This window comes from Lissotriton helveticus, chromosome 4_1 (genome assembly GCF_964261635.1).
Source record: "Lissotriton helveticus chromosome 4_1, aLisHel1.1, whole genome shotgun sequence".
Classification (NCBI taxonomy): domain Eukaryota; kingdom Metazoa; phylum Chordata; class Amphibia; order Caudata; family Salamandridae; genus Lissotriton; species Lissotriton helveticus.
This window is the reverse complement of record NC_136063.1, coordinates 1,108,957,538-1,108,970,885: the sequence shown is the minus strand read 5'-3', so window position 1 is coordinate 1,108,970,885 and position 13,348 is coordinate 1,108,957,538. Positions and strand designations below refer to the sequence as shown.

Genomic DNA, 13,348 nt, shown 5'->3' with positions numbered 1-13,348 from the left:
TCCACAACATTCGCAGTTTTCAATTAGAACACCTTCTCGATTTCAAATTCTTCAGGTGAAAGGTTTTTTTCGAGCTCTTGTACGAGTTTGTGCTTCACTGCTTTGGTTGCAGATCTACATCAAATAATGTGTTTGTTGGAAGAAGATCATGCGACAGAATGTCCTTGATAAATTCACCCCTTTCTTTTGCTACAGCCATCGCTCTAGCTGTTGTTTTTGTGTAACCTGGTTTGTAGTGGCTGTTTGGACGAAACTCTAATGATGGCAATTAAAGCATGGAAGTTTAGCTTTAGGTAATATGTCAAATAGATTTTTCTCTTTCGATACAAATCTCCACCTGCTTCAGTTCTGCGTATACTTTTGTTCCATGTTCCAGAACATCCAGTAGATGTGTCTTTATATCGTTATCCACATATTGTTTGGTCACAAAGTTGTGTAGTTGCACGGTCTCAGTCATTTCAAAGGGGTTTCCTTGCTGCTGCATGAAATGAAGAAGGCTGTCAACATGTGTATTAAAATGATTCCCTCTCCTTTTCCACAAATTTGTGGTGAGGAACAGTTTCACAATGGCCTATTAATTATGAATTTGTCATATCTCAATATTACAAATAGTTTGGACTTCATGGCAAATAAGCTACCATTGTGCAACATATTCACTTTTACATGTCTGACCAACAATTCCTTCTGAGCTTTTCTTTGATCTCTGGATCGTCTGTTTCAGTTTCATATCTGGAGTCACAACATTAATTTTTCCCTCTCTGTGTTTCACCACAAAATGTCTTTTGATGAATTTTCTGTAGTGGTATGGTTTTGACACCTTCAGCTTCTTCACTCTTTCCAAATACCAGAACCCATATCACAGGTTGTTTATGCAATTGAGTTTGCGAAACACAGTAATAAGTGACTCCACAGTCTTCACGTGCAGCTCCCAATCACCATCCTGCTCAGCGGTACCAAGTTTTTCACTAGAGCTATCATATGTAAAAAACATTTCCCCAGTGCTTGCAAAGTTCTGTTTTTTCTTCACATTCTTTGACAAACTCTACAAATTTGGTTTTCAGGTTTACTGATTTTGAACTGAGTGTATTGAACATTGCCTAGCTTTGTATTAATGTCTTTTGAATGAAGTGCACCCTGTGCCTTGTTCACTTCTGAGATAATATATGCAAAACCTAATTTGTCATTCTTGCTCCAAAAAGCATTCCAACGTAATGATTCTATAGCCTCAAATATGATGAGCATACCTTGTAACAAACTAACATAACAAGTTCTGCACAATACTGACTGGTCAGTTTTGCTTCCAAAGATTTCAGACTCAATAAGTGCATTGTCTATTCCACATCCACTGAGATAACGTTTTGCACAACACAACAATTCTACTGGCTTGCTCATAAAAATATCAGCTACAATACATAAAACACCATTACCACAGAACATTTGCAGGACAGGCTTGTCTTCCAGCTGAGCATGCACATTTTGGAATTCGCTTTTTTAGAGCTGTATATACTGTTGCACAGTTTGTGACTAGAGATGGTATTAGTGGTAAAACCCAACCTTCTCCAGTGTGACAGTATTCTGGACGATCAGAACATGAATACCAGCCGACAGAGTAACTGGATTTTTTTTCATCCTTCAGTCCGCACCGAATAAGCAGTATGATAAATTCAGTTAAATCAGCTTTGTGGGCCACAGCATCAGGTAGAGGAAGATCAATGTCCTCAGCCTCTTTGAAACTTTCTGGTAGACTGGGAAGTGTTGATAGCTTGAAGGGATTTTGCACACGTTGGCAAGGCAACTGTGTTATAAGTTTGGAGTTTTGTTTGTTTATGCCTACAGCTGACACAGCTTATTTTCCAATAGCTACTTCTTTGGTACAGTTTTAAAAAAGCACCATGGCAGTATCATGGGTGCTGGATATTTCAGACAAAGAAGAGCTGTCTTCAAAATCAAGATCATCAAGATCAGCAATTGTAAATCCGTTCCTGGTAAAGTGACTTGGAAGTGATGCGCTGTCGGATTCACAAGATTTTACAGCATGAGCTAATAACAAATTCCTGTTCCTTACTATGTCATTATAACTTGTTGATACGCCAATTCTATTAATTGAAGTGATTAGCTCTCTACTTTTGCACCTGTCAGAGATTGCGTGGGTAGTCATCATGTGCAGTGGAGTTTTCTTTTGCCGTAATGTAATTCATAAAACATGATTTGACAAAAAGACAGTATATTTGCACCGTATACGCCTGATGATTCATGGGATTGTCTTTGACTTCACTTAATGGCTTCAAAGCCTTCATAAATGTTGTCAGTTTCTGTTACAAATTCAGAAACTTTAGTTTGTAACAGTTTTGCTTTGTTCATCTTAAGCAATGATGTAAAAAAATTATTGACAACATCAGGTATTCTTGTTGACTTCCATGATTTGCGGAGCTCTGAGGCATCACAACATTTGTCATCAAGTCCAACATCTAAATCTTTCAGGACATTTCTTAAAATGGTACCTGCTGATTTTACTGCATCCTGTGATCATATTTTGGTAGCAAGAACTTTAGGAGCCAAATCAGATGAGAACACCATAAGTAGCTCATTCTTTTTGTTAGACAAACAAAAACTAATTCTGTCATTGAATGTTCTACCCAGAAAAACCTTAATTTGATTATTATGGGTAAATACAGTTTCATCAATGTTGACCATTATTTCTCTGATCTCACTGAGTGTAAACCCATAGCCAGCACTCAAGAGTGGCTTTAAAACTTCAATTGCTTTTTCAAAGAGTGCAAATTTACCTGTACATTCATATTTTGGAAGGCATAAAGACATGCAGTTCAGGTGGGCATACATTCACCTCGCTGTATAGTTTAGCTACTCGGCTGAAAACAAACTTCATCTTGGAAGAAACTAGCTGCAGATAAAAGCATGTTTGCTCTTTGAGAATCACATACTCTGTACATTGTTCTTTTGTCAGTCCCTTTGGCCCTTGTCCTGGCAAAACTAAAGATAACACATTGAAGATCCTCTGCTTTTTGATCAGTTGTTGGAGGTGGACGAGGGGTAGCCATCGATCTTCTAAGTAGATGGGCATTTGTTTGTCATCACTTTCTCAGAAGATATGGATTCTTGTTGTGATTCACAGGTTAATGCTATTTTTTTACGATTTTTTTCAGGCTTTTTTCCATTGCATACGAATTGTAGCACTTGTTGTCACAATGAAAACAATATTTGATCATCTTCACCCATCAGTTTCAATCTTTGTGAACTTTGTCTTGTCGTATTTCTGCAGCATCTCAAACTCTCTCCTGTCCAGCCTCAGTGGATGTTAGCTTTTCTGTCTTAATAGTTTGGCATATGACACATTCTTCTTAGTTGAAGGAGTCCTCAGACTTTGTAGTTAGCAACACTCTGTCAGGAGGTAAAGATCCTCTGCTACCACCTGCTTTGCTAATGTTAACAAATTTGAATCAATGGAAACCCTGAAACAAAAACAATATTAAAACACATTACCAATATGATGGCTAAAACACATTATTATAGAGCAGCCATTTTGGAAAATGAAGGTAGGGTTGCTCTGAGGAGTTATTTTCTGTTTCTATAAGACTACTTGATCCCCAAAACGAAGCATGTACGTCTCTTGGTTCCTGAATCATTAAATCATTACTGCAACACATCTGCTATTTTTAAAAAAGTCGTCCCCCAAATTTTTTTTACGGAGGTATATACTACCTATTTTGTATTTATGTCAATATGTAATAGAAAATGTAGGTTTCCAACACAAGTTATGTACATAATCCGTAGAACACACCGTTAGAACGTAATAGAAGTAGTTTCAAGCTGTAACAGGAGAAAGGCCGTAAGAAGGGTAGAAAAAGAGCAAAACTTCAGTAAATAGTGGAGTTACATAATGGTACTGTTTTCTAAGGCCTGGGTTGGCGATGATCAATGACTCTTTTTGTCTCAAGGAGATAGATTAGAGCACTATTTAAATGGCATTCATTAGTGATTTGCATTTTAGTTCACTAGTATAGCTTTGCAGTGGAATGAAAGGAGGTGAACAAAACGAAATTGCAGTAGCAGCAGGGTGAAGATTTGAAATGATAAAGTAGAGAGGACTTGAGAGTAAAACACTTGGCAAATATAGCTGAAGGAGATGGTTTCTGTGAGGTCCAGGCTAGATTTGAAACTGACAATCAGGAACTTAAACCGCGTTGATTATATATTGTGCGCTAGATGACACGATGATGCAAAGACTGAGATGGGGATGGATTCAAAAAGTTTGAAAACATCTATGGGTGGCAAAAATAAGGGCTTTTGGGCTCATTTCTGAATGGGGTGAGAGTTCCACCACCCTGCTGTGGTAGCAGAGGCCAATGACTTTATCACCTGGCAGAGGTTCATTCACTATATCTAGAGAAAAAGGCCCACCATATAAGATGACTGATAAAGCACTTTAATTTCAAAATATTAATTTTCACTCTGAACTCTCAAATGAATAAGTGAAATCTCCGATGATTCCTTGAACTTACCCAATATCTTCTGCATCCTCATCACACTCACGTCCATATTTGCAGACACCACATTTCGAAGGTTTTCGATGAACTTCTGTCCCCGAGCCTTCATATTCTATATGAAAGAAATCAGCATTGCCAATCAAAGATTTTTCTTCAAAGAAGTACCATAAACAGATTGAAACAACTTCGGGTAGAGAATAAAACTGTTAGGAAAAATGTAACATTCCAATCATTGGAACATTGGGGACAATTTATGAGAGAAAAAGCAAAAAACAACATCTTTTGAAATCAGCAAACATAATTTGTTTTCTGATATCATGCCTTTTCTCTGACAATGCATTTCAGTCCATTCCTCACGTAGTTTTTACCATCCCTTTACCTTCTACTTTGTGACGATTTGTCGGTTCTATCTCCTGCTTTTTTCGACAATGCTCTTTTAGAACGTCTTTCTGGAGCCATCTCTTAATATACTATTATATTATCTGCAGATCTCTCTTCTGTTCTGACAGATTATGTGTTCATAAGGCAAGGTACAGCAGAGCCCTCTTAAAGCATCAACTAGTGAGGATGACAAATTATTGAAAAGGGCTCGGAAATTGCCTCTTTGGTTGCTTGGAAAGCGCAATATAACACTACCGTAGATTGGGGGTCAGAAGGGAAAGTTTATAGACCTGTGGGCGTACGTTCCCTCATACACGACCACACGGCATCAAGAACATTGGGTCCCAGACCACATTATGGAATATGCCTCCTGTGGTAGGTCATTTCCCATGCGGGACCTGCACAGTCTGTCCCCAAACTGAGAAAACTTTAGAAATTGACATAGGCACCCCTCGCCCATGGAAGATTGAGAAACATACTAACTGTAACAGCGAGCGACTGATTTACTTGATATGGTGCCCCCGTCATCTTCGCTATGTGGGAATGACCACCAGAAAAATTAAAATCCGTATCAAAGAATATAAGAGCACGATTAGATGTGGAAAACGATCAACCAAGTTGACCAACCACTTTCTTAACCAAGGCTATGCAGATACCGATCTTCACTGGGTGGTTTTAGAAAAACCTTGGATTCCACCACATCTGACAGATCCCACTAGATTTCTATTCTGCAAGGAACAACAGTGGGTCTATAAACTTAGAACAGACACAATGGGCCTAAACGCTGAAATACCTTGGGTCTCTATCTAATACGCTACCTCTGAAGTCTACAACATAACAAGACACCTGGGCTGTGAAATGATATGGTTGTCCATATGGTAGTTTTATTGGGGTGCAGAATGAGAAGAAGGTCTGTACCCACTACCTCTTCACAAATTTAGAAGAGATATTGAAACCATGTAGACATGAGGTTTAGTGACGCATCACTACCAACGTGCACTTCGTTTTGAAACACGAACATAAATTAAATATCTCTCCATATGACACGCATTATAAATCTTAATTTTGATGCGGCCTGTGAGCTATCTATGTTCATATACATTTGTAACACAAACACAAATTTAATATCATTTGCTCTAGATGACACGCATTATATATCTCAAAACCGATGCGGTTTTCGAGTTATCTATGTTAATTTAGAAGACTTCATACATTCTTATAAGAATTTAAGCCTCTGTACAACATTAAGAGATCACCATTGGATGTGCCTATACCACGTGCCGACTTTCATCGGGTTCAAATGTATAGAAAAGGTCCGTAGTACATTTCTTCTCGCAATACTTGCCCTTCTATACACGGGTAGAGCGCTCTCGCTTTCTCCAACGGGGAGTAGCGAAGTACCGACACTGACCTAGCGCGCATGTGCATGAAGCAGTGTCTCCTACTAAAAATCACAAAAAGCGCATGCGCAGAGTACAACATACGATCAGAGACGCATGCGCAATCAAAATACGGGCGTTTGTTGAGACCGCCAAAAATAGAAGGACCCCTTCTCGCACACAGCTGCAGACAATCAAGCGGCCAGCATTTAAACACGAGCCTGCCTACCGTTCGGTACCTCCCGGGGCGAGCTCTCGTTTGATTCGAGGTACCGACGGAAAGGTAAGAGACAAGCTAGGGAAAACCTTTTACCTCTAACAAGTCTTTGATTTCTGATAGTAGACTTTCTGTTTTAAGTTAACAGTAAGATAGAATACTATATCTGCTTTACTCACACTAGAGGCTCCAGTACCTGACTACACTTAGTGGTGCATCTTGGCCTCCTGTCCTACAGAGTAAATAGGGTTTAGAAGAATAAATGGTGTAGAAATTTTACTAATTTAAGCACCCTTTCATGTTCCTTCCCGCAGCGCGGGGCCTCCTTCCAAGCAGCCTGCCAGGCAGAGGTGAGGCAGGGCGATCCTACAGTTGAGGGTAAGTCCCTTCTGCTTATGACTAGCCACAAGCATAAGTATGCTTGTGACATAGTGACAATGCACAATGCTCAAGTTTTCATGTGATTTATGATTTATCATGATTGTTCCTCTCTCTCACACAACTACCCCCTTTTCCTGTTACTTCTGTTTTATCCATAGATACCTGGGTATGACCTGACAAACGAAAGAAAAGCAGGAATACCGGTGTTGTATAAAACTTTATTACTTCCCACACAGTTGCAGCAGCAATAGCACGTTTAAAAACTGGTCCTGAAGAAAGCCGCTGATACATGAGTATTGATCAACAGGCTGAAACATGTTGACCATTAAGTGACAGTGGTTCTATATCCATACCACTGTGCTGTTTCATTTTAATCCCGTCAGGTAGTACACATCAATAAAGTTAATTAGTGATTCTATCTAGGCAGTTTTAACTCACAATCCTATTCTTTCACACAGCGCTGCAAACCTTACTACACCCATCATCTCACATATAGGATAATGCTCCTTACCAAACAAAACATCTCTGAGCTCCTTCCTTAAATCCCGAAGTAGCAGCTCCCAGTGTTGACTAGGCTTTCCACACTGGTAAGGAGGACCCATATGATGAAGCATGTCACCTTCGGGTGAGTGAGGGTTCTTATCCTTAAGGGATGTCTTCCCCAGTGATTATCACTTGTTGTTAATTTTCGGGAGAGACAGGGCAATTCTGCATATTTCACTCACACACACACATGTTTGAGACTGTAGGTGTACACTTTGGTATTTAGTCTGCTTGGAAAGCACTGCATCTGGCGAAATTCTGTTTGGTTTGCAGCGCTGAAAATTCTTACATGCTAAGCAGCATTTCTTGCAATTAGATCGAAATGCAGACAGTGACAGCTGGTGACCTTTCAGACTGATGCAGCATAGACCCCTTCCCTAAACTGACCGAGCCAGTGAGGGAAGCAAGCTTTCCTTCCCTTCTCGCCCTGGATAGCTTGGGAAGGTTCTACTCCAAGGCAGGGGCAGCTCCTCTGCTGTGGCGGAGGAGCGTCGCCCCACTGCTTTTAAGCAGTGAGAAACATAAAGTGACAATAAATTAGAGTTATTGTCATTTTATGTTTTGTGTCCTGCTGCCTTGCGGCGGTCAGGTGGCCGGGGCTGCTCTGCTCTCTGAGCAGGGCAGGGGAGGGGAGGAGTTGTTTGCCCACTCCTGACTGCGCAAAGACTGTTTGTCATGCACACTTTCCCCTTCTCCATGCAGGCTGCATTGTAGCCTGCTTGGAGGACATGTCCACCCCTCCAGCCCCTGGCTGAGCCCCGTGTTACAGCACTTAGACCAATCACAATTCTGCATTGCAGCATTGGTATTGGTCAGGTGATGGAACCTTGCTGCCTGCTTCCTGTTCCTGAACAAGACAGGAGAGCAAGAGCAGAGAAGACGCAGGACCCGGCTCTAGGTAAGATTTTTTTTTCATTAATTTAAAAAAAAAAACGCACAACCCCCCCGCCCCGTGAATCTGCTCGTGCCCGCCCCCTCACCCGCGAGCCATGCTGGCTGCGACTGCTCCAAGGAACAATTAGAAACGTAGGAGCCAAATGTTGCATTTTAGAGAACAATTTTCAAAGCAACTGGCTAATATGACACCGTGTTTACAGACAGTGCTGTAGGAGTCTTTTGAAAACAGCCTCAATGAGGGAAGGAGCTGGATGGGAACATGAAACGTTGCTCTGGTGTTTCAATTTCAGGCTAGAGACAGAAGATCTTTCCCTCACACTAGACATATTTAATAGGAATAGCCAGCAAAGCAAGTGCTCAGGGTACACAGAACATACATATTCACACAGATTTTGCATTGATATCCATGTCACACCAGACGCCACGCCTAAGACAAAAGTGTTGCATATAGATAATGATGTTATTGATGTATATAAGAAATGCCTTCATAAGTCAAGAAATGACTGCAATAAGAGTAAGTGTGGTTTGGCGCCAAGCAAATGATGCCATAATATAAGGAATAAAAAAATGATTTCTGGTATACTTGGATTAATTTCAACCATGAGTAGTTATGGGGTCTACATTCTAGCCCAATGCTCACTGTAATTTCCAAATAGGGATCAGCTACATACAAGTCAGACCTGGTCCTGCTTCAATAGAAACACCTGAGAATGAACTGCCAGGCCAGCTCCCTTCTAGACTGGAACACAAGCCACCCTAGACTGGTTTCAGCGTTCAGCTTCACCAGTGACATGTAGCTTGGCCCAACACTAGGAGGTGGAAGGCACACACACCTCCCGCAGTAGACGCCTGGAGGAACGAGTGCTGCATCTAGAGGTTAGGGTTCTCTGGAGAGAAGAATGGAGGGGCCTTTGTAAAAAGCCTATATCAAATCGCTGGGACGAAGTGGTCAACAGATTTAAAGCAGGCAGCAGCAACAATGGCAGACTAACTCGAATAGTAGAAAGGAGTGCCCCCTCAACGATATTCGTTCACTGACTGCATAAGGCCCTGACAGTGATTACCCTTATTGCAGCTGTGCTGGGATCCAACCAATTGCTAAGAGTGAGACTCCTTAAGGGCTGTAGCGGTGCTATACCGGAATGGCACCAACTAAGATCGTGTTGATGCAAAACCAAAGGGGATGATGGACGGAGTGTTGAACATTGCAAGCACTCACCCCCAGTCAAGTGATCTGGGTTTAATCCATCATCATTCTTTAGCTCACTCCGCCACCCCAGTTCAGACATGGCCATGCAAATCGGTCTGACCCTGTGCCTCATGGGAACATTCCAGCCCGAACTGCCAAGCCATGTCTTACCTGTACCGGAAACAAGCATCCTGGGACCGGTTTCTGGCTAATCAGCCGTCATCAGCCGGGCTAGCTTGAATCCAGTGGCAAAGTGAGCAAGGGACCCACGTCTGGGCATACCCTGCCAACTTAGGGCGAACAAAGCGGTACAAAAGGGGGTGGTGATGGACAGAGCATCTGAACCAAGGGAGGGAATGGGTTTATGTTCATGAACACAGCCCAGAATGTCAAGTACCATGACGTCTGACGTGAGATCTGCAATATTCTGCACTTACTGCTCTGTTCTTACTATTCCTAAAAATAGTATTAAAACTTTTTTTTTTAAATCATTGACTTGCAGCTTGAATAATATGACACAGTGAAATACATGCTCAAAGGTTAGAGGTAATGAATGGACATTGTTTTAAAGACCGACATGGCTTACATTTCAGTGTTAAATGGAGTAGGAACCTCCAAAATGATGTAGATTGGCAGTTCAAAATCTGGTGACCTGAACAGCACTATTTTGTTAGGGTGTACACCACTCAACTGATATTCACAAAGTGAATCTGGTAGACATGCTTTTATCAGAATGGCTACCTCGGAATAGTTGGGCAGAACAGTAAGGATACTTCGGAATTTCCACCATTTGTTTGGCAGACGTTCGATTACAGTAGCCTCCCCTGAATCAGGCCCCGACACTTCCGCCATCAAGGCAGACGCTTCCCCCCCCCCCCCCCCCCCCCCCATAACATTAGCTATGCCTTACACACAAGAAACCTATTGGGTGCAAAGCTCGTCCTGGTACATCACAGCAACAGAATCAGAGCTACTTATAGAGAGCGCGAGCTTTGCACCAGTCCGCAACAAAAGGTTAGCTCAAAAAAAGCAGCCAGATCCGAGCTTCATCGTAGAAAGGAAAACGTGAGAGAAACGAAAAACAGAAATGAAGGCTGGCATCCCTCGCGTTTAAAAACACAAGAGAGGACCGAGAATAGGCAGACTGCCGCTGCCAGGTACCTCCAACGCGCAAAACAGGTATTTTTAGATGAGGGTAAATGTCAAGGATTTAAAATGTTAATGCTCATGCAAGCCTGACAGGAGGCCACAGCTGACACCCGCGGGTAACCTCGACATGCGGTGAGGGCAAACAACAGGTGGTGCCCTGATAAGACCGCATCACACGGGGCACGGCACTAATGACTGAGGCCTCGTCACCACATGGACCTCCAAGAAGCCTGCGCACGCGGGGAGCCCGAGCTTTGGGGGAATGAAATATTCATTTCGTTTTGTTTGACAAAATGTTATTATGAGCGCAGAAATATGACCTGATCCAACGCAGGATTCGTTCTTTGAACGCATTCCAGTTTCTCTTCGAGCTACATAAACACACAGGTATTATACGGGCATTTATCTTTACAAAAAAAAAAGGAATTCAGTGATAGGAAGTCTGCACTTAAAATACAGTGTAAGCAGGGCTCTCTAACCTTACAGGATTAACCTGTGTCATGGGCTGGCAGGAACCGCTGGGGTGGCGAACCGTTCCCTATTTCTTGTCCATCCATGTGGGTGGTCTGTTCCGTCGTCCACGCTCAGCTGGCGAAGGACCCCAAATGTCACGCTTTTTGCTGGTCGCAGCTATCTGCCTAAAGAAACCTCAAGCCACCGGGCAGGGGGTCTGTATCCCACTATGTCAGCATCTATGAAGGGTGAAATAGGTGCCGATCTGTGGCTGGCGTGGGGAGGAGGGGTGGGGGTGAGGGGGGCAGCAGAAGAGGAGTCCCACAATGCAGCTTTAATGGCACGTCATCTTTAGAGATACCAATAAGGTTGCTTACCTACAGCTGTCAACATTCCCTAAATGGGTTAACGAAAACCATGCTCAGGGCAATCCTGGGAATATACCCTTTATGTTTATTTATTCCTGTATGTCTCTTTCAAGGTGCACACATACAGTCAGATAAGGGGACAGAAGCCCTGTCTGCCTTCCCTCCCCCGACGTAATTTCTAATTCAGATTACTTTTTTTCACCACAAATTTGCTAACAGCTAAATTTATTCTAAATGCACAAAATCTTAGAGAAACAATAGGGACAGAGGAATAAATGCAAAAGTTGATTTCTCAAGACCACATAATTTAGCCAACTAGGGAGGCTGGGACTGAAAACTATATGGCTCTTGAACTGTGAGTATTTGTTTCTCACTTACCCGAAGCAGAGATGTGATGGCCACCAGAAATGCTGTCTTTAGGGTGAATATCTTTAATGAGGCCCTGTGCATTGGTGCAAATGGTGCATTAATTGTGTGAGTGCCACATTTAGACTCCGTGTGGGTGCAGGTACTTTCCTAGGTGGTGCAATTCTTTTTGCCCCTTCCAGAAATTGTTTTATTACTGGAGCTGTGAAGAAGCATCTTCCTAAGTAAACTCTTGTGTAATCCGCGATTGCCGCTAAATAAACCTTTAGAGAGGCATATGTTAAGTTGCAATCAATCAGTTGTGCTGGTTATCTTAAGACTGTAAAGTCTGTTGTATTTTCCTTTAATAGTTCTTTTTTAGGATGCCTAGCAGAGTATCACTTCCATTTTGCAATGTAGCACTTTCTTATTGTTGGCTTCCTTGCTTCTCTTAGAAAAGCAAATATGTTTTCTGGTAGCTTTGAATGGCTGAATTCTAAGTCTTCAGGAGCCAGCTTGGAAGGCTCAAAGACTCTGGTTCTGGGTGTGGTACCCTTCCTTCTTCTAATGACGATAAATCTTGTTGTGTTGGTAATTTCAGAATGTTCACTTGAGCTAAATACATTATCTCTGAAAACTATGTCTGCCTCGCCCTTTGTAGGGCAATTAGTATTAGTGTCATAATGCTTCTCTTGCATTTGCTGATCACTTTGTGTAATAGCAGTACTGAGGGAAAAACATACACAAATATCAATGACCAGTCTAGTAACAGTGCATTCTCCATGGATTGGTGGTATGGTTGTCTGGAGGCAAAACTTTGGCATTTTGCATTCAGTGGTGCTGTGACTAGATCTACTCTTGGTGTTCCCCAACTCCAAAAGATCTTCTTGAGTACTATTTCATTTAGTTCCCATTTGTCGGAGCATGAAGCTTGTCTGCTACTATATTGTCCTTACCTGGAAGATGATCTGCTGGTATGCACTTATTCTGTGGGTTTGCTCTTACTAATCAGTCGTTCAGGTACAGATAGACATGTATGCTTTGTCTTCTTAAGTGAGCTGTCACTGCAACTAGACACTTTCTAAAAACTCTTGGCACTGATTTTATCCCAAAAGATAGTACTCTGAACTTCTACTTAGTTTTTTTCTACCACAAACCAGAGCTGCATTTTTGTGTTTTGTATTCATTGGGATGCACAAGTAGAAATCCTTTAGGTCTATAGCTGCCATGTAATCTCCTTTCGCAATTTTGGGATGACTTCCTGAAAGTTTGTTCTTTTTTATCTTTGTGTCTTTACAAATTTGTTTATAAATCTGAGGTCTAAAATTAGCCCTGGCGAACCGGCCACCTTTGCGATGAGAAAATATGTTAGGTAATTTCCTTATTGATCTCCTCTCTTGGTACTTTTTCTAATGCTCTCTTTTCCAGCAATTCCTCAACCTCCTTGGGTAGGAGAGATGTTTCTTCCTTTGAATGGACCTTCCTTTTTGATCCCCTTCTTGGAAGAATCGTGTCCATTTCTATGCAATATCCATGCTGAA

General features: G+C 41.9%; 1 protein-coding gene across 1 annotated transcript in view; it reads right to left on the bottom strand.

Annotated features, from left to right (window-relative positions):
* The window catches only part of TMEFF1 (transmembrane protein with EGF like and two follistatin like domains 1), a 579,610-nt gene that overhangs the window by 53,049 nt on the left and 513,213 nt on the right, over positions 1-13,348 (bottom strand). Inside the window, exon 5 of the mRNA XM_078687711.1 lies at positions 4,521-4,617. Coding sequence (XP_078543837.1) covers positions 4,521-4,617 — 97 coding nt within the window. The remainder of the gene's footprint in view (positions 1-4,520; positions 4,618-13,348) is intronic.